Consider the following 20,962-nt stretch of genomic DNA (forward strand, 5'->3'; position numbering starts at 1 on the left):
AGAAGTTTTAATGTTCATCCATATTTATTTTTCAATCTAGTTTATTAAGATACAAACAGAAAAAACTGAAAATATGTACAAAAAAAAAAAATCAGGAATAAATGTCTTCTTTAGGAATGTGTTTAGTGTGACCTCTCTTGGCACTAAACACATCTTAAGCATTTTTTTAAATTAGAAATTAGGATTTAATTTTATTTAAGTTTAAGAGATCCTGCAGTTTCCTGATATTGCTCAAGTGGAAGGGGAGTTCACCCTAAAAACTTAAGACATCAGTTTACATTTTTATACAGTTTTTAATACTATATACACATTTCCTGTATTTTCTGGATGCATTCCATTAAAGAGCCTGAGAAACAATTATATATGATCACTGTAGCGTTGCAAAAACAACAAATCTAATTCTGGCATTCTGGTCTACGACTTTTGCACAGTACTGTATGTCTTCACAGAAGATGTGTATTATTGTCATTGACACTTTAAGCTCAAGAAACCATCAATTTTTAGACCTTATCTTTCTTGTCTGCAGGATATGAGGGTGTTCCTCAGTTCTTCGATGACCTCCTGAACCACATCATCAGCGTCCTTCAAGACCACTCTTCCAGTGACCCATTAGGTCTGCCTCCTTCCACCCTCCAATCCACTTTAGGTGCCCCATCCCAGGAGTGCTGCAGTGTGCTGGCCAAGGAGTCGGACAGCAGCCCCTGGATTGTGGAGGGGGAGGGTGGTCTGAAGGGCCCCTGTCAGAGACTGGGCTGCAACACGGCCATGTCCCCCAACTTCCAGCAGCATTGTGTGTCCACAATAGCCACTAAAGCATCGTCGCAATGACTGCCCCTGAGCCCCCAGCCTTTCCTTGAACAAATTGTGAAGACAAAGTGAATAATATACATTAACAATAATAACTATAATATATCTGTAATCAGAAATAAACTATAATGGGAATAATTGTAATGATGTTGATAATGGGCATTGGCCTCTTTCTCCTACGCCTATGTTTTTTTTAATAGTTTATTTGCTTTCTTTTTAGTCCAATAACTCAGTACTGTAATGTGAACTTTCGGGAACTCAATATTGATCACCCGATATGTGGTATTTTTTAAATCTGTTTTATTCTGAATCAAAGTAGGGAAATTAGTGGAAGTTGAGTCGACTAAACACACTAGTATGATCGGACATTTGAGCTTAAAAGGGTTTCTCTAGTTGCTTACAGAAAGGCTAACTATAACAGTCTTTGACACTGAACACACACAATATTCACACCGCCAGGACACCTACAATGTCTTTGTGCTCTATATTTAGTGGCAATCCCATAGTGTGATGATTCACAGTGTAAGACCTTGTGCATCGTCTCCAAACCTGCTCTTAACTAAAGGCCACATGGAACAGCATGCAGCTTTCCTAGACTGAATGCCATTGTGTCTGATTTTCTGACACTCCGTGATTATTTCGTACTTCCACAACTTGACACCTGAAATTTTTCACATACATGTTGCTAAATCTGTTATTTGTCGGTGTTAAGTTTTGTTACACAGTTGCAAGAGGATATCTTGACATTCCCCTTTGTGCGTGTGTGTATGTGTGTACATACGTGAGTGTGTAATTTTTTTAAGCAAACCGTCCTTAAAAAGTTCTATGTTTTGTATTTGATCCAGTACAAGTCATTTTTTGTGACTACACATTGAGCTTCAGATTAGTACATATCTTTCAAATATATGAACAAACTGTACAAGATGGATTTAATGTACGTATACATTTTTTTGTTCTTGTTTCTAGTTGCACAGAAAGAGACATCGGTTTTTCAAAGGGTTAATTGCTTACCATTCCTGCTTTAGAAGGAAATATAAACAATTTTGTCTATTATCGCTAACCTGTTTGAAAATGATTAATTAATACAAAGTATTTAAGTTTTATACAGACATACAGTTAGCTAGGTAATATTAAATAATTTTCTGATTTGGAGACTGATCAAACTATTTGTTAACAGCCATAAAGTGTTTCAAAAGATTGACTCACATTTAGCACTAATTCATAAGAATTGTAAATAAAACCATGCGGTGAAAGAATTGGCAATTGATACAAATTAATAACATCATTATTTGATTTGGGGTTGTTGAATACCGCTGCTTTTCGGTTCTTTTTTTTGCACAAGTTCTTTAAAAAACTGTAACACATTATAATAATGTTGCATTTGTTAAGATAGCTAATGCATTAGCTAACAATGAACAATGCTTCTCCAGCATTTATTAATTTTAGTTCATGCTATTTTCAGTATTTAACTCATTCCCCGCCAGCCATTGTTTGAAAAGTTGCCCGCCAGCTTTTTTTGTGATTTTCAGAAAAGTTTCACAAAATGCATTCCAGGAATTTTTTTCTAAAAATATATAAACATACATCAAATGAAAGAACAGACCCTCTCCTTTCAAACAAGCAATAAACAAACAAACAAAACTATCTATATTTTTTTCTCTGCTTAAATATGGGTATTTTTCTTTAAAAATAACAAATTTTTTTAGCAAAATACTGAAATAATTGAATTTTTCTGAAGGAATTGAGATCAGATTCAGAACAATTATCAAAACATACACAGAGTTTAAAATTAGTAAATAACGTTTTGATTCAGTTTTTATTATAAATTGGGTACGTGCACCATCTAGTGGATAATCGCGATATTGCAGATTAACATAAAAAGTCGTCAGGAACACGTTTTTTATGCAAATGTTTTCTCTTAATTGACGATATAACTCGTCAATGGCGGGGAACGATTTAATACATTTTAATATCAAAAGTTTGTAACTGTTAACATTAATTAATGCACCATGAACTCACATAATAGTTATATATAATAGTACTATATAACTGTATTGGCGTTAACAAACATTACCAAAGATTAGTTAGTGCAGATAAACTGTATTGCTTATTGTTACTTTATGTTAGCTAATGCATTTAGTAATATTAACAAATACAACCTTACTAGTGTTACGTTAAAAGCTTTAAGGTGTCATAAAGTTTCACCCACTTAGTGCCCATTAAGAGAGACGTATTTGATCAACAACCTTTTAACACAAAGACAGTGGACTTACAATATTGTAATGTATACTAGGACGGCGTTAATGCAGGGCAGTTTTTACCATCTACTGTACTTTGACTACCATCTTCCCAACCACGAGCACCTTATGTTGACGGTGTTCTTGTCCTGAAGGGGTCCATTTTTATGTAACGTATTTAAAATGAATATTTTTTCATAGGGAAACTGTGCTTTTCTATAATGTCTGCTTCACTGCTATAGACTACAAATGCAAAGGCTGTTATTAAAATGCCATGTTAAAGATCTTAAGCCATGTTAACATTGAAATAGTCTGCTTTTATTTTCATTGGATGTTCAGCCTCTTGTTTGTCCTTGGTGTTTATTCCAAGATATTTGGAATAGGTTTATATGATTAATGTGAATTGTGTTGAGATTAAGGTTGTGTTTTGTATAACCTAAATGATTTTAGCTCTGTGAGAGGTATAGTGAGAATGACAGCCTTTGATACAGCTTTACCTTTTGTCTCTGTAATTTTGCCTTTATTGTGCTATCAAATAGAAAAATAATCCTTACCAACTAAATTCCTTGTATTTATAAATATTTTCCCAGACATGGTTTGGTTCTCATATTTGAAACTACATGCATAATTACACATAACTAATACTAATTTACAGTACACAATGTGCCTTTATTTAGTAGTGTTTGCTGGGGCAACCACATAGTAAACATCAGACATAAACATTATTTGTTGGGAATGGTACAACAAATAGCTCACCTCTAAGAGATGTGCTGCCGCGTTTTAGTGCAGTTTTTGCCATAAAGATTATAAAAAGGTACAGAATACACTCACACTATAAAAAAAATGAAGGTGTTAAGCATGCTTCTCTAAAGTAAAGCCACAGAAGAACCATTTTTCATTCTTTTTAAAGAACCTTATAGTCTGCTTTTCTTTTAGGAAACAATTTCTTTTTCACCTGTTTTCCACTATAAAGGACCTGTTATGCAATAGAAAGGTTATGTGGGTGTTAAAACTCCTTTATGGAGCCATACAGACTGATAAATAAAATTTTAGGAGCCTTTTATTTTTGGTCCGATTCAACAGACGAGCAACTGTAACTGAAATTGCTCAAAAAGTGAATGCTGGTTCTGATTGAAAGATCCATACCTCGACGGGTCAGGGCTGTTTTGGTGGCAAAAGAGGGACCTACACAATATTAGGCAGGTGGTCATAATGTTATGGCTGATTGATTTATATGGACCAAGACAGATTGTAATGTAGTTGCATTAAGCAAGCAGAGGATCCAAGTGCAGTATTTAATATATAAAAGTAAATCCAAATGAACATGTACGGGTGAACACAGACAGAGAGAACATTACGTATAACAATCACCGACATCAGACAAGGCAAACACTGGGGTTAAATACACTGGGAAATGAGAAACACTTGGGGGAACAATCAGCACGCAGACCAATGAAACAAAAGAACTACAAAACATGGCACAATGGCAGATAGACAGAACTTCAAAATAAGAGACTACACACAGGGAAACAGAACAGAGTCATGACACCGATATTAAAGGTTCTTTTGAAACCATTCAGCAAAAAGGGTTCTTCTGTGGCATCGTGAAGCACCTTTTTTTGAGGTGGAGTCAGTAAGCAACTGCAAAGCCATAGCTAAAAATACTTTGAACACCTTAGTGACCACACACAAATGCTCTGGCATCATGCTGAGCTAGATTTGTACAAGCAGGCATCACTCAATTGTCCATCAAAATTCTTTAATACCTAATAATGGGCTAATTAAATGAAATATGGAACTTTCTCCACATAAGACTTTTCTCCTGACATTTATAAAACAGTATTTAAGATGAAGTTTTATTTCCTTTCAATAAAGACAATGTAAGTGTAATGACAATTAATAAAATACATGAATTGATCATAAATTCGGTGTTATTAAAACTCAGAAAACTAAGACTACTAACCAACAACACTATTGTAAATTTTAAAGTGACACTCAACTAAAAATAAAAATTCTCATTTGGCACTTTTAGCATAGTTTAGCACAATCCATTGAATCTGTTTAGACCATTAGCATCCAGAGCCGGCGCCAGACCATAACTAACAGGGGGGCACGCAATTAGCAACAATAACTTGCAAAAACAAGGCATTAAAACAACAAATACAGTGCAAGCACACACTCATACAACTGGTACAGTCATTTCCCGTATAAAGTGCAGAAGATCACAAACTATGCACAAAAGTTAAACTATTTTGAACTTTGACGGAAGGTTGCGCTCGCGCTTTGCTCGACGCAACAACAAACTGCCCTCGCGGTGTCCTGTAGATTTGAAAATTCCATCTCGACCTCTAATCTCCAAGTTTGAGCCAATCGGTGTTTGCATGAAGTCAGTTGGAGCAGGCGGTGCTGGTTTGTTCTAAATGTTTTAATATCCATATTTTACACGATCCATAAAATGCCGCGAAAAAACACGTTGCTAGTAGCCTATCAAGTCAGAAATATGCTATAAGACGTAAAGACGCATGAGACACCACAATACAACCAATCAGAGAAACGGATGGATTTTAATTAAAATAAAATATATTACCTATATTTTTCTCATTTGATTACATTAAAAGTCATGAAACATTCAATGTTTATTTTATTTTAACTATTCTTGATATATATTTAATAAAAAACTGTGTAGGGGGGCACAACAACCTGTTTGGGGGGGCATGGCCCCCGAATGCCCCCCCTTGACGCCGGCCCTATTAGCATCACATCTAAAAAATAACCAAAGAGTTTCAATATTTTTCCCATTTTAAAACTTGACTCTTCTGTAGTTACATGTACTAAGACCGACTCTATGGATTGTGCTAAGCTATGCTAAAAGTGGTAGTGCGATTCCAAAACAGTAAAAATCAAATTTTTAACTCTAGGAGAGCTGGAAAATGAGCATATTTTCAAAAAGTGTCCCTTTAAGTTTTGGAATGTTTTATGTCATACACTTTCTTTGGGGCAGCCAAGAAGGGATGCACCACAAGGGGGGTCGCATGCCAAAAAATGTTGAGAACCATACTGGTACCTTAAATGTACACATCTATACCTAAATGGTACATATTAGAAAGTATCTTTAAAAAGATACCCGTCCTAGTGGCTTTTTTTCTGAGAGTGTACAATTAAAGCAATTAATCTATTTGATATAAAAACAAATATGGTCAAAGTACAGTTAAAACTGCATGAATACAGTAAATATGTGGAAGCACTCACATAGACACAGTCTACTATTTGAGCTAAATGTCTGGCACAGCTTAGAAACAACGCCGCCCTTTTCTTTCCTCCCATTGGTCCGCACATTTTCTCCTCAAGTGATCCTGAACACACGATTGGTCAGTCATTCTGTCCATTACCACCGTCGCTTATCATTGGCGGGTCCCAGTTAACTGATGCGAAAAATCCTTGTTCCCAGGTTTTGACATGTCACTAGAGCAAAGCCACCGGTCCGATAAGAAGTACGGAGAGTAGCTTCGCGCCTCGCACATGTCACAACTAGCACACGACAGATTCAAAGCCGATTTACAAAACAAAAAATTGCACCAACATTATGCAAACAGCTTAAAGTTGTGTACTTCACAACAAAAATATGTCGTCGATTTGTTTGTCTTTGACCGGACGAAGCTGCGCTGCTAGCGAACTGAGTGGATAAACGGGACTGAATGACGGCTCGTCGCCACGGTGAATGAAGAAACACCAGCTGTTCGCTTCGCTGCAAACCCCGTCCGAACATGGCTGACCGAACAGCACCGAACTGTCACCTACGACTGGAGTGGGTTTACGGCTACCGAGGACACCAGTGCCGCAACAACCTGTACTACACGTCCGCTAAGGAGATCGTCTACTTTGTCGCCGGCGTCGGAGTTGTGTACAACACGCGGGAACACAAGCAGAAATTTTATTTGGGACACAACGATGACATTATCAGGTAGGCACATCCAAGTTACGCTTTTGAACGAATTTACAGCGCGTGTAAATGTATCCCACCAATTGCACAAAAACTATCACAGAAAGTACTGAACTGGTCAACAGTTGTTGTTAATACATGGTCGTTGTTGCTGTAGGCCTAGTATAGTAAACCACAAGCTTGCCAAAATGCAGATATTGAGGGTAAAGTTGCTCCGCGGAGGCGCTGTCCAGCACGCGAGGCTGAAGAAAGGTGATCCCCGTCACGCTCATCTGATCTCCCGATCACCTTCAGGAAGCTCGCGTGTTGGACAGCGCCACTGCAACTTACAGGCGCGTTCACATCATACGCGTTTTTAAGTTATTTTTTTAAATGGTGGTATACGCACACGCGCGTAGCATCTCGTTTTTCAGCATCCCATGTAGACTATTATGAGCGTAAAGTTTAAAGTAGTTAAACTTTAAAATGCGTTCGTGCGTTCTGGTTCACTCCAACGCGCTCAGTGCCTTTGTGATGCGCTTTTAAAGACTCTTTTAAGGTTGTTTGTCTTTTCTAAATGTGGCTGTGTTAAATTCACCTTTACATTTCTCAGACCAGCAGTGGTATTTTTGATAGGTATGCTGTGCAGATAGCTTGTGAACGCACATTTTCTAAAATTATCAAAAATGGAACAATACTTAATGTATAAAATGTAACATTTAACGTTTTAGTAGTAAAGTAGTAAATTTGGTCGAATTGATCATTCAAAATAATAATAATTTTAAATATAATTATCGTTGAATAGCACAGATAATCTATCAGTTTTTAAGGTGTAACATTATAGCCTAATCGAAATTGTTTTTTGTGTGGATATGTTTATTAGCTATAATGTAAATGAATAATAGCATAAAATGTAATACCTAACTCCAGGACATTTTGATTAAATTAATAGCATTTTTATTAAATGTCATACGGATGTGCCAATCATAATGCTAATTCTGTAATGTCTTAAGGATAAACGTGCATTGATGGAAGGCATCGTCATTCTGTGCGTTATCTTCTGTGCGCTATATGATCATCAAGGTTAGGGCATCCTACAGGAGCGCCTGCGCGTGTGTGCGTGCGTCTGTGTTAGTGGGTGTGTCCGCCTGTGCGTGTGCGGCGTTTAGTGAGAGCTGAAGGGGGTGGTGTTCTGCCCTCGCCGCCGGTCATCTGCCTCAATTCTCCATTATTAATTAAGCGACAGCGAAACTGACCTTGGTTACCTTGCATCTCTGTGAATGGGTTTGTGGACACAACGTATCCATCTGTATATAGATACCATGATAGTTGAAATGCTTAAATTAAAGCTCCTCATTTCTCATGCAAATGCTGGCAATATGTCATTTGTGCCTTTGCTCAGTTTATTCACTGGCTCCTCCAAGTGAGCTATGGGTGCTTGTGTGTCAAATGTCTCATAGGGTCTCATCCATTACTTCAGTAGCCTATCAGAATGTGACTCTCTGAAAGAGCCATTATGTGCTATTCATGCATATCATATGCATCTATATGACAGCAGTGCACTGTTACCCATTGGTCTAATAATCTTCAATGCAAGTGTTTTAATACATAGCCAGTCATGTGTTAAGCAAGCATACAATACTGCACCATTACATTACATTTATACATTCAAGACACCTACAGTACATCAGTTGAGAGACTAATCGAGAGATATTATCATGTACCTACTTCTATAAGGGAACATCTAAAATTACACCAGGTCACATACTTAGGACACAGGTTTTAAAGCCATTGTTTGTTGAGTGGCTGTTGACATTGCATTGGTAGCTGGTAGTAAAGCTGGTTTCCAGTTATATTTGCCCTTGAGTAAAATGTTCAGTGGGGGGTAGAGGATAAGTTGAGCTACAGATGTTGAACAGCAGCTTGAGAGAGAGAGAGAGAGAGAGAGAGAGAGAGAGAGAGGTTGCTACAGGAGGGTGAGAGACCCTATTTTACTTAACAGACATGATGCTGTTCTTATCCTATGGTGATTTGGTCTGAATTCACACTTTTAAGGAACTTGTGTAATCACGCTGGGCCGTGTTAAGCACTGCTGATATCTGTCCCCATTCTGCATTAAATCTGTACTGTAAAACAGCCTCAAGCGTCTACAAAAGCATGGGAAACTTTGTCTTGTAATGCAAATTGTCCTCTAGATGAAGTGAGAATACCTTAACATTTAAAACTGCAGAATAAAGTGTTAAAACAAAATACCCTGAAGCATTTAATCCATTAAAATAGAACATATTGGGGCGGTTTCCCGGACCAGGATTAGCTTAATCCAGGACTAGGCCTTAGTTTAATTAGGAAATATAACTAGTTTTAAACAACATGCCTTACTAAAAACATTACCTGTGTGCATCTTGAAGTAAAACAAAGGGCCCTGATGTATTTTAAGATCTGTAAGTGAAAGTTGTTTTCAGTTTGGACAGCTCTTAAAAGTGTTTAAATCTAGGACTAGTCTAATCCCTGTCCGGGAAACCGCCCCATAATGAACATATTAGAATAGGTCTGATGTATTGTAAGACTTTAAATGTAAGATTTATTAATTATGGTAGAGATTCTGATTCTACCTTATAGTGATTTCATTAATGATTATTACATTCTTTAAGTTCTTGTATAAAAGCTACCCAGAAAAATATTAAAATTATGATGTTATCCTAACATAACTAGTTTGGCAACTTTGTCAAATTATATATATCAACAGAATTGGTTGCAATAAAACATTAATGTAAGACACTGAGTTTAAGGCTGATTTACTGTTTTTAATTAATGCCTAAAATCACCTGGAAAACGCTAGGCGCGGCGCTTTCTCCTTTTTTTTCAAAGCGCTCGTGCAGTTGAGGCGTCTGTCGTTAGATCGCAACTATGAGCAGCTCCTCCATTTTTCTGCTGAGGTTTTAAAGTAACGCAAAATGTAACGAAGCTGATTGGTTGGTTCTTGTCACATGACCTGTGGTGCGCTTGCGGTATTCTGAAAAGTTGTTTTTATCTCGATGCAGTGTGGACGCGCCTGGAAAAAATTAGAGCGTTGCACCGCGTGCGCACCACGACCGCGTCACTTCCAACATTTAAAATAACAAACTTGAGCGCAAAAGGCTTTTTCTGGGAAGCTTTTATACAAGAACTTAAAGAATCATTAATGAAATCACTATAAGGGACAAGAATTGCTATAGGTGGAATCAGAATCTCTACCATAATTAGTAAATCTTAAATTTAAAGTCTTACAATGCATCAGACCTATAATACACTCTAAAATGGCTGGATTATTTTTGACCCAAAATGGGTAAATATTGGAAAGAACACGTGCTGGGTTAAAAATTACCCCGTGCTGGGTTAAAAATGGCCTAATGTTGGGTTGTTGTTATGCATCCATGGGGTATAATAACCCAGCAGTTGGGTTAAAATAACCCAGCATTGGGTCAACTTTTAACCCAGCATGTGTTCTGTCCAATATTTACCCATTATGGGTCAAAAATAACCCAGGCATTTTTATATGTTCATAATATGTTCTATTTTAATGGATTATATGCTTCAGGGTATTTTGTTTTAAGACTTTATTCTGCAGTTTAAAATTTTGAGGTATTCTCACTTTATCTAGAGGACAATTTGCATTACAAGACAAAGTTTCACATGCTTTTGTAGACGACCCGTAAAAAATGCTGGGTTATTTCTAGCCCATGGTTAAGTCATAAAGATACAAACTCAACGGTTGGGTTAAATTAACCTAAAATGTCAGATTTTTATCCAACTATGGGTTAATAAAACCTGATATTTTGGGTCAAAACAAACCAGCATAGGTTATTTATAACCCAACAGTGGGTGTGTCCCTTTTTGATCCAACCATGGGTTGAAAATAACCCAGCATTTTTCATAGCTCTCAATGGTCTTGCTCCCTCCTATCTCTTATAATTACTCTCTCCCTATACTCCTCCTCGTTCTCTTCATTCTTCTGACTGCAAGCTCCTGTGTGTACCCAGATTCCGACTATCATCTATGGGTGGCAGGTCTTTCTCTGTTATTGCCCCTAAGCTATGGAACTCACTGCTCCTGGCTCTTAGAACAATAACATCACTTCAGAAAATCAAGTCTAATAAGACCTATCTCTTTGCTCAGTACTATCAGTCATAATTTATGTCTCCTTTTTTTTAGCTTTCTGTGTGTATATAAATACCTGCAACTGCAATCGTTTATGTTTTGACTTTAGCAAATGATTACCATATATTTCTTTGTTCTTTTTCGTGTATAATGTTTGCTGTACTCTAACTGTCTTTGTAAAGCTTCCTTGAGCATGGGAAAGGCGCTATAGAAATTAAACAAATAGTCTTTTGACCGAATAATTAAACATCCACTCTGTAAAGTTTTAGCGCCAGCTAGTGGTGAATTGCAAGCAACGGCTTAGTTTACTTTCTCCTCGAAAACGCATAGTGAAGCTACAGTTCGGCTCACGCGTCCATGGAGCTTTTAAAGTATACTGACCGTGGGTAAGCGCGGATGGCCGTGTTCCAACACAAACGCAATACAAATGATTTCTTATTAAAATTAAAAAAAAAATGCTCCACAGCTTGCTGTTCTTGGAAGAATAAAAGAAGAGAAAACGATAGTGTGTGTGCACATGCTGTCTATTTCCTTTGTGTAATTGTGTGTAGTGGAGTGTCCTGTCTCAATATTTTCTCATGCATGCGCTGTTGTACGCGTGCTGTTCGTGCACTTTCCATGCATATATTTGTTAGACTGCATTTTTAAATGAGGGCATTTGTATGGCTGTATTAAGGCGCAGTAATGACAAAATAGTCTTGAAAAAGAACCGTGATAAAATTGTGAAATCGTGATTTTGCCTAAACCAATCAAGATTTGATATTTTTTGCTATGTCGCACACCCATCTGTAGAGCAGTTTGTCTATTTAGGGCTACTGTAGAAACATGGCGGCGACATCAATGTAAGGGGACCTGTGGTGTATGTAGATAAAAAAGCTCATTCTACGGTAATAAATAATACAGTTCATTTTGTAATGAATATTTTTATTGCATTTCTGTAATGAGATCCTTCTAAAGGTTACACAATCCACCTTTAAGGGGACCTATTATGCCCCTTTAAACAAGATGTAAAATAAGCTGAAATTTCAGCTCAAAACTACTAGCATTCCCAAAAAGCCTTTAATTGGGTAGGTGGGCGGGCTTGCCGGCATTGACATCATTTAAAAAAGCTCAGATTCAGACACTGCTTCAGATTTATGAGAATATAAAAAAAACTTAGTGGGTGGACTTAGTGGGTGGATTTTTACTTTAATAGGGTGGTTATTTACAGACACTGAAGACATACAACTGCATGCGTTCAGACACTATGTAAAAGTAATTATTTTAATGAGTCATTTTCATTTACAGTTTTGTTCTACTGTATCATTTCACAGCACCCAGTCTGTCTCTCTTATCACATTCAAATCAGACTGGAAGTTTAGAGCTCAGATAAAACAATTACTTTAGACATGGTGCTCATTTATCTATTTTTGTGTACATCGCTGCATGAATGCACACATGAAAATCACTTTGTTCTAGCAATTAAAAAAGAACTTACGTTCTGAATAACAATGCAATGAGCATACGGGTTTCACAGACAGGTGCATACTTGTCACGCAATGGCTGTTTGTTTTTACTACAGGTGTTTAAAAAATTAATAGAGGTGGATAGCGACTAGAGAATGAAGTGTGATGAAAAATGACTGAAAACATTGTTCTCCGGTTATCTGCTGCGTGGATTATCTGGTGCATTTTTTTTTAGGTTAAACAGCCTTGTAGTTTTTATTAGTGTTGGATTAATGTTTCTTATCAGAAAGATTTTGGAGGCTGAATGCTGTGGAAGTGGCTCACTTCTTATTAAAACAGAGATTAGGAGACTTCAGCAACATTTGCGAGATGCTTGGTGTATTGCCAGCCACATGAGCATGTGTGACGGACTGACATCATCGCTCAAGGGGGGAGGGATGGATATTGTGTCTCGCTTAAACCATGTGATCTAATCAGATGGGAGCTTTCCCGGTCATTTCTGCCACTGGAGTTCATCTGTATGCCATGTGCGCCCATTTCTACTGTAATCCTTAATCTGTGCTGCCTTCTGATGCTCTTACTCTTATAGTATCAATGAGTGTTTGACAGTGTGTGAGCGTGTGACGTTGTGTGTTTGTAGTCGGGGTTGTCAGTTTTACTACAGATCATGTGCGTACGTACAATGCACAAATGGCAATCAAGGGTTTGGGTTCGACTGTGATTACTGTGTACTGTATGTGCGTTGAAGTTTCAACTGCCACAGGGATTAAATGTCAGATTTGTATACTTTCTACATAGGCCCCTCTGGGCGGACTCAGCTTGTTAGCGTTTTGTCAAAGGGCTTGGCAGCTCTCCACCTAACGTGATTGAACTATTGCTATTATGGCTTATGGATGAAAACCTTCTTTAGAGGCACAAATCACTGCCTTGTGAAAATCAGCCATACTTCTGAGACATACAGTATGTGAGACACATAATAATATTGTAAATGAATGTTTTTTGATGTATCGGACAGTATGACAGTCGTATTGAATTACAGGGAAGTCAATGAGACAAAGTTGTTTTGGGTATTTTGTCTTTGATGTAGACCTTAAAAGTGCCGTAGAATGTAAAATTGTATTTAGCTAGGCATAGATGAATAATAAGATCTCTGTACATGGTAATGACCTTATAAATGACCAATAAACCTTGTGCATGCAAAATAACTCTGGAAAACAGGCCAATCTTGACCTAACATCCACTGTGACGTTACATTAAAGTACACATTAAATTAATAGGCTTTATGCCCAGCTGCACTACTTCCTGAACTTCAGCCAGCTCCTTGTTTCCTGTCTGCCATTATTGGACCAACTGATTAATCCAGGTGTGTCTGATTATTGTTGTTGTGACTACTGAGGTCAGGCACACCTGGATTGATCAGTTTGTTTGTGATTACTGAGGTCAGGCACACCTGGATTAATCAGTTTGTCCAATAATGGAAGACAGGAAACAAGGAGCTGGCTAAGTTCAGGAAGTAGTGCAGCTGGGCATAAAGCCTTTTACAATGTTGTTACAATGCTAAAAACAAAGTTGTGACTGCTAAGTTAGTACTATATGCTAGTTAAAGGTACAATTTGTAAGATATTTGCAGTAAAATATCCAAAAAACAGTAGGCCAGTGTTATATGTCTGTTAAACTGATTATTTACAATATCTCTAATGTTTTCAACTACTTGTAAATTGTGAGAAAATTGCCATTTTTAACTGTGACACGGGGCAGTGCAGTCGCCTGTCAATGACGTTAATATCCACGTTAATATCCACGTTACCCTTTGTTACCGCCTTTACTGACGTAAAAACCACATGACAACAGTGTCTGGACAAATGCGGAAGTTAGTGTATACTCGCTTGTTAATGGACTACGATTACTCTTTATCATCTGCCACTGTTTGTGTCGGCAAAGAGAGCTCCTGTAAGTGTACGGGCCAACCACACGACCCCAAAAGAGTTTGGGTCAAAGAAGAGAGAAAGAATGAAAATCAATATCGGTTCGGTGTTGCGTTATCTGGATGGAGAGACCTTCGCGACAACCTTCAACTAGACAGAGATGCCGATCTTGCTTGTGTTTTATGCGACAAGTGAGTTGTTTAGATTCGCAACCCTTCAAAAATCGTATGCTATTATATCGATCACAAGATTAGTTTGTAGACTGTAATCAGTGCGTCTTCCCACGGATGATATAGTGCACATCAAGAGATATTGTACTGCAATATAACATCACGCAACATTCAATGGTGTCATGTCAAAATGGTCATTTTCAGACACTTACTAAATTCAGTATTGGATAGAGTTTGTTACTGTACAGTGTAGCTATCATAATTTTACATCAAAACCTCACAATAAGAATTCTACTGTCATTATGTGAAAAATCATTGTAGATTGTAAGTTTGTTGATCTGAACACTTAATTCTGTGCTGAAAAGAAGTACAGTTACTGTAGGCCTGGTTTTTCTATTCTGAAGTGAAGCATAAACCATTGTTACAAACCAGTTTATGAATAGTTTTAAATGTCACAAAATATAGATGCATGCAATACTATAGAGTGCATTTCAGTGCATGTAATATGTGTCAGGATGAGCACACACTTGCATCATGTCTGGGAATAGTAAACACATTGCATGTATGTTGACAAGATGCAGTCATGCGTGTTTGAGCCCATAAAAGTGATGCTAATGCTGAGAGACGGGTGCTCTGTTCCTACCGTTCCTTCACACTGATCAGCAAGGCTTCCCCTTTTCATAGCAATGGATTGTCACTTCAGCAGGGAATCCCCCCATCTCTTTCTCTCTCTCCCTCTCTCACTCTTATTCTCTCTCGAGTATCTCCATTGATTGCAACAATCACCCTCTAATTCATTATCTCAAATCTGTTTATCTAACACAGATACAGTACATACACCTCTGTATATCCATCATTCAAACATACACCAGCGCATTTTCTTTTAGACTGGATGAGGGTATTAATACTAATATCAACTCTTCGGGCCCTATTTTACGATCTAAGCACATCAGATCATCTTGGTGCCAGCTTCTTTAGTCTCCCACCACTAGGCTCCGAACCATGGGGGACAGAGCTTTCTGCTTAGCTGCGCCTCGGCTTTGGACAACCTCCCCATTGAACTGAAAGCAGTACAAAACCTGGACTTTTTTAAAGCATATCTGAAGACCTATCTCTTTAGAAAGGCTTTTTTATGTTGATTATTCTATTATTTGCATTGTGGTTCTCATTTTTAATTGTAGTACTTAATTGTTGCACTTTATTTGCATTGTCGTATATATTTTTAATTGTAGCACTTTGAGATTCTTTGGAATGAAAAGCGCTTTATAAATAAAATCTATTATTATTATTATTATTATTGTCTAAAGCGCACGGTCTAAGGCCCTGTCCCAAATGGCGCACTTCATGTGTACTTTCGGTCTCGTGGCCTTAAATTGCGCATGCCCACTTAGTCTACGAATCTGTAGGGTGTGCCATCTGTCATTTTTACGCTCCAAAGTGTGCTCATCAGCGCCCCCTTTGCACCCTTGATGCGATTTTTAGCGAAGCCTGCACTGCAGCAGGCTTCGCACACTTTACCAACCCAGGAGTCCTTGCGAAAGAGCAATCAGACGACGAAAGGGAGGAGTTCACACTGACGGGCAACTACTCTACCTATTTCCGGTGTGACGCTCGAGTCTGTCCCAAACTACGACTCCGGTGCACCCAGGTGGGCTTGCATCAAGGGTCCCTAAAGTCGGGACTACGTGATGTCATCAAAGTGTGGACTCTGAGGAGGACCACAAGTCCGGAGTGTGCCATTTGGGACAGGGCCTAAATGGGCATGTCCGATGCCACTTTTGCTAATTTAACAACAAGAAAAATGGTTTGTGCGCAAAGCGCACGGCCTAAAAGGGTTGTTCCTATTCTCTTAATGAGTAATGGGTGTGTTTTGGGCGTAATGTGCAATAAACCAACGAGAGTCTCAGCTCTCATCCTCTTTAAAAGCCAGTTGCGCTGGTGCCTTGCCGATTTCTTATTTACATGGCGGAATTTGTAAACCGAAAAACTAAGCGGAGAAAGACGACTACCAATTGATAGTAAAAAATTGCAATTGCGTTGTTTTCATTTGTATTAAAATTATTTGTATTTTTTTGGATTAAAACCTTTAAAAGCCGTTTTTTTCAGTCATGTAAGTAAAATTAGCATGCTTGTATTCGCTGTAAATAAATGGATAGCCTACATGATCAGTGTTATCTCAAAAAATTATTTACAAATATGCAAGAAAAGTTGTGTATTGTACTCTAAAAATACTTTATTTGTAACAGACATGAGATAAAGAATTTACAAACATGTGGAGAGCCTTCAGCGCTGTGAGTGCTTTGAAAAGCATTACTTAAAAACCATTCTCATCTCACCATAACCACAGGTACAAAGTCATCATATATAATAAATCCGTGGGTAGCATTTAAAAAACATTTAAAAAGATATGCAATATGTGCATTTGTTTAAAGCAAAACATTTAATTACTTACCAGGCTACAGGGGAAGCAGCTCTTTACGCCTTCTAACATCTCATAATCAATCCTTTTCATATTTTAAAATGTTTATGTGCTGCTGCGCATCCATGTGACGCGCGTTGTCGTCCCGTTTATAACGCGCTCTTTAAATAACAAAGACAATATTGCACCATTGACTTTAGACTAGGTTTTTGTTGGTCAATGGGTAATCTATTTTAGTTGGCTCAAAATAGCAACGCGCCAACAATGCGTCTGAACACACCTCGTTTCAGACCATGGGTGCAAAATTGGGCGCAAATGCATTTGCTAAACAACATGGCGCTAAATGTGAAAATGGTAATTGCGGCGGGTTGAAACTAGCAAAAGACACTCGTGTCACGCATTGCGCTGCATTGCGCCAGGTGTATGATAGAGCCCTTCAACTCCATTAGCTCATGATCCTTTGTAGACCAATTTCTGTGATTTATGCACATCTACACCACCATAGCAACATTACCATTTTTTCCAACATGATCTTGTTAATATTTGTACATAACGTGTGGTTGTACACTTTCACATGCATATTTGAAAAGCACTGAAATTTAAATATCAGCATCTAAAATCCCAAGTCCCTATATGGATTATGTCGGATTACTAAACTCTTATAAACATTTACAAACATTCAGCCGATCTTAGTTCTGTTCAGCATATAAAGTTGTTCATATGTAAAATGACTTGATGAAGGAAAATATATAAATAAGTTGATATTGTAGGATTTAGTGTCTGTCCAAATATATAAAAACATGTACAAATATGCTAACTATGTAAACAAATGAGACCATAATGCATTTTTACGCAATTTTGCTGTTATTGTCAGATGTGATTTTTGAAGAAGAATAAAGAGCAAAATTGAATTTGTTTTTTAAAAAACTTAAGGGGCCTTATCTTGCACCCAGCGCAATTGACTTTGTCAGTGACGCATGTATCATTCGTATTTTGCACCGGCGCACAGCAGGTTTTTCCCTCCACTGACGCACGTCGTCAAACTAGGGAATGAACTTGCGCTCCCTGAGCGGTTCAGCGCAAAAAAGGAGGCGTGTTCTGGCGCAAACCATCCCTGATGCTATTTTGCAGTTTCAAAAAACAATTGCGCCACTGACCAGAAAAAACTAGTCTAAAGTCAGTGGCGCGTTGCGCGTTGTTCATTATGCTATTTTAAGGGCGCATGCTTGACCATAATGTATAGCGTGCACAACGCGCACACACTTTGCTTATCTAATCTACACAGATGCAACAGTTATTTTTGCAAATCATAAATTGTTACAATAAAAAATATTAACACATGAGATAAGGGAAATCATTGTGGTGAGCTTTGTGGTGATAGTTTTTATTTATTTTGTGTGGCTGCGTTAAAATATTATTATGCAAATAACAATTAAAATATTTTCATAAGATGGTTGTGTGGCTGTATTACGTTTATTTTATGTAAATAATAATTAAAATGTTTCCATAAGAAACCTTAATGTATGTGAACTTGATTTGTAAGTGTACTTTGGGGTTGGACTGCTAGCGTTTCTTGGCTTTCAGCAGTGAGGGTGGACGCAGCGATGTCCTCTGCTGGCGTCAGTCATGTGTAGAGGCAGATCCATCTCCCGTTACACGGCGTGCCCGATTTATGCTGGCAAGCTTGGGATTCCCCCGTCTCCTGACATCATTTTATCGCTTGCGGCGCAACGTCCTGGGGATGCCAGCTGATGAGACAATTGTAAATATTTCCTCCCACGCCTGTTTAACCGATGCTGATTTGGGTGGATTTCCCCATACAAAACAACTTCTCTGTCTTTGACTGCTCTTACAAGAACGTCGGTCTCCTCGGCTGAGAACCGCTCCTGGCATGTGCCTGGTAAATCCGTCATAATAATAGCAACCCGCCATGGAACTTGCGCACTTGCGTTTAAAGGGAATGTTGGATGACGTTCTGATTGGTTTATTTGACGTACGCCCAAACCACACCTATGCATAATGAACCTACTTCAGACCAACCCCTTATTGATTTGCGCCTGGCGCAAGAGTTATTTCTCCCGCCGGGAAAATAGCAACAGCGCCCAAGATCCGCCCACAAAGTCACTTTCAGATCGTTAAAATAGGGCCCAAGATGTGTTTATTAAACAAAAACATAATGTCAATATTAGTTTTTGTCCACCGAAAACTAAAAATACAAAGCACTTGAAATTGGGGCACATTTATAAATAATATTATTAATCACAAACATTTGTTTCAAAGTGGAAATACGGCAGGTTTACATTATAATTAAAATATTCGACCTGGTGCATAGTTATTACCAAAATTAGCAGTAAACAACATTGATGGATTTTAAGCGTGAACATTGCGCTTTATTACTATAATTTCTTAAAGTAAGACACCATCCAGTTTATAGAACAGTTACTAGGTACTACAATGTTCACTAATGTGATCAATGAGAACTGTGTAAAGATTTTTAATTTGCTTATATTTTAAAAAGGACATATATTAGTCAAAGTGACGATGTGATTGTCAAGTATGGCCGCCCATACTCGAAATATGACCTCTGCATTTAACCTATCCCAGTGGGTAGTGAACACTGCCAGTCATGAACACACAGACAGCAGTGGGAAGCTATCACTGCAGTACCTGGCAGCAAATAGAGGTAACATACCTTGCTCAAGGGCATCTCAATCAGCCAGCCGTGAGACTCGTTACAGGCCGACTGCCTCTACTAAGTAGGTAAAGGTATACAGTATTTCACATGCCTTACTGTTCTGGGTTTATAATCACTATCAATTAAGGTTTTCTAAATAAGTAGTTTTCCATAGATTGTCTTTGTGAACTGGAAAGTTTTGAGTTATAAAAATGTCTTTACAGTATATCACCATAGTATATTAATCTTTTATTTTAAAGAATCTCTCTTATAAATTTGTGTTTAATTAAATTGTCATTAAGATTTCTAATATGCATTTGACATAACAAATTGATCCAAAATCATAAGACAGCTTCTTTAGAAATAAAGGATGCCTTCAAAAAAGCTTTCCTTCCTCTTATAGTTTATAAAAGCCAAAAGGCTGTACAGCACAAACACTGGGAAACATTGTGAAATATGGCTTTGGAAAGCAAGTGATGAATCATTCCATGCACGTGATTTGCTCTCTATTGGATAAAATTTTACATGATCTGATCCTGTTGTATCCTCCTTTTATCTCTTATTTTTGTATGGCAGGAACAAATTCTGTTTCACTAGAAATATTGAGAGAGATTAGACTAGACTACAGTTTGAACATTATGGGGCGATTTCGCAGAGAGGGCTTAACTTTAGTCCAAGTTTTTAAAGGGATAGTTCACCCAAAAATGAAAATTCTGTCATCATTATCTCATCCTCATGTGGTTCTAAACCTCTATGAATATTTTTTTAAAGGGAACATTGGGTAGATGATGTCAGGCAGTGGCCAAACTTACTGATACAGGCAATATATTGACAACATAATGAATTAAGACGTGTATTAATTGACAACAATAAAACTGAACGCTGTCATTACTAGATGTGTTACTAATATGTTTACAAGCTGCAAATAATTGTAAGCCATGACCAGTTGCGGCAGCAAAATACATGTGCTTATTCAAAATTATTTTATTAAAGATTGAGCATCATTTGTTTGATATTCATCTAATGCAAACCTTTTTTAAGTGAATGCAAATATTTATGCAAATCTTTTTTAAGTCTTTAAAATGTATGGGTCTATTTTGAATCTAGAATCAGGTTGCATATTCTGCATAGTATGTACATCAGAAAAGTAAGGAATGAATGATTGTAATGAATGTTGTTAACAAAATGAACTGAAAACTTGCAACATTTTAATTTGATGCTTTGGTCAC

General features: G+C 37.6%; 2 protein-coding genes across 2 annotated transcripts in view; both read left to right on the top strand.

Annotated features, from left to right (window-relative positions):
• LOC129417476 (inositol-tetrakisphosphate 1-kinase) overlaps positions 1-951 on the top strand; it is a 67,786-nt gene extending 66,835 nt beyond the window's left edge. The window contains exon 11 of the mRNA XM_055172176.2: positions 527-951. Coding sequence (XP_055028151.1) covers positions 527-828 — 302 coding nt within the window. The 3' untranslated portion in view covers positions 829-951. The remainder of the gene's footprint in view (positions 1-526) is intronic.
• Positions 952-6,490: 5,539 nt separating this feature from the next.
• The window catches only part of LOC141365335 (echinoderm microtubule-associated protein-like 5), a 145,422-nt gene continuing 130,950 nt past the window's right edge, over positions 6,491-20,962 (top strand). Inside the window, 1 exon segment of the mRNA XM_073869567.1 lies at positions 6,491-7,005. Within this exon segment, the coding sequence (XP_073725668.1) occupies positions 6,809-7,005 (197 nt within the window). The 5' untranslated portion in view covers positions 6,491-6,808.

Source organism: Misgurnus anguillicaudatus, chromosome 7 (genome assembly GCF_027580225.2).
Source record: "Misgurnus anguillicaudatus chromosome 7, ASM2758022v2, whole genome shotgun sequence".
Taxonomy (NCBI): domain Eukaryota; kingdom Metazoa; phylum Chordata; class Actinopteri; order Cypriniformes; family Cobitidae; genus Misgurnus; species Misgurnus anguillicaudatus.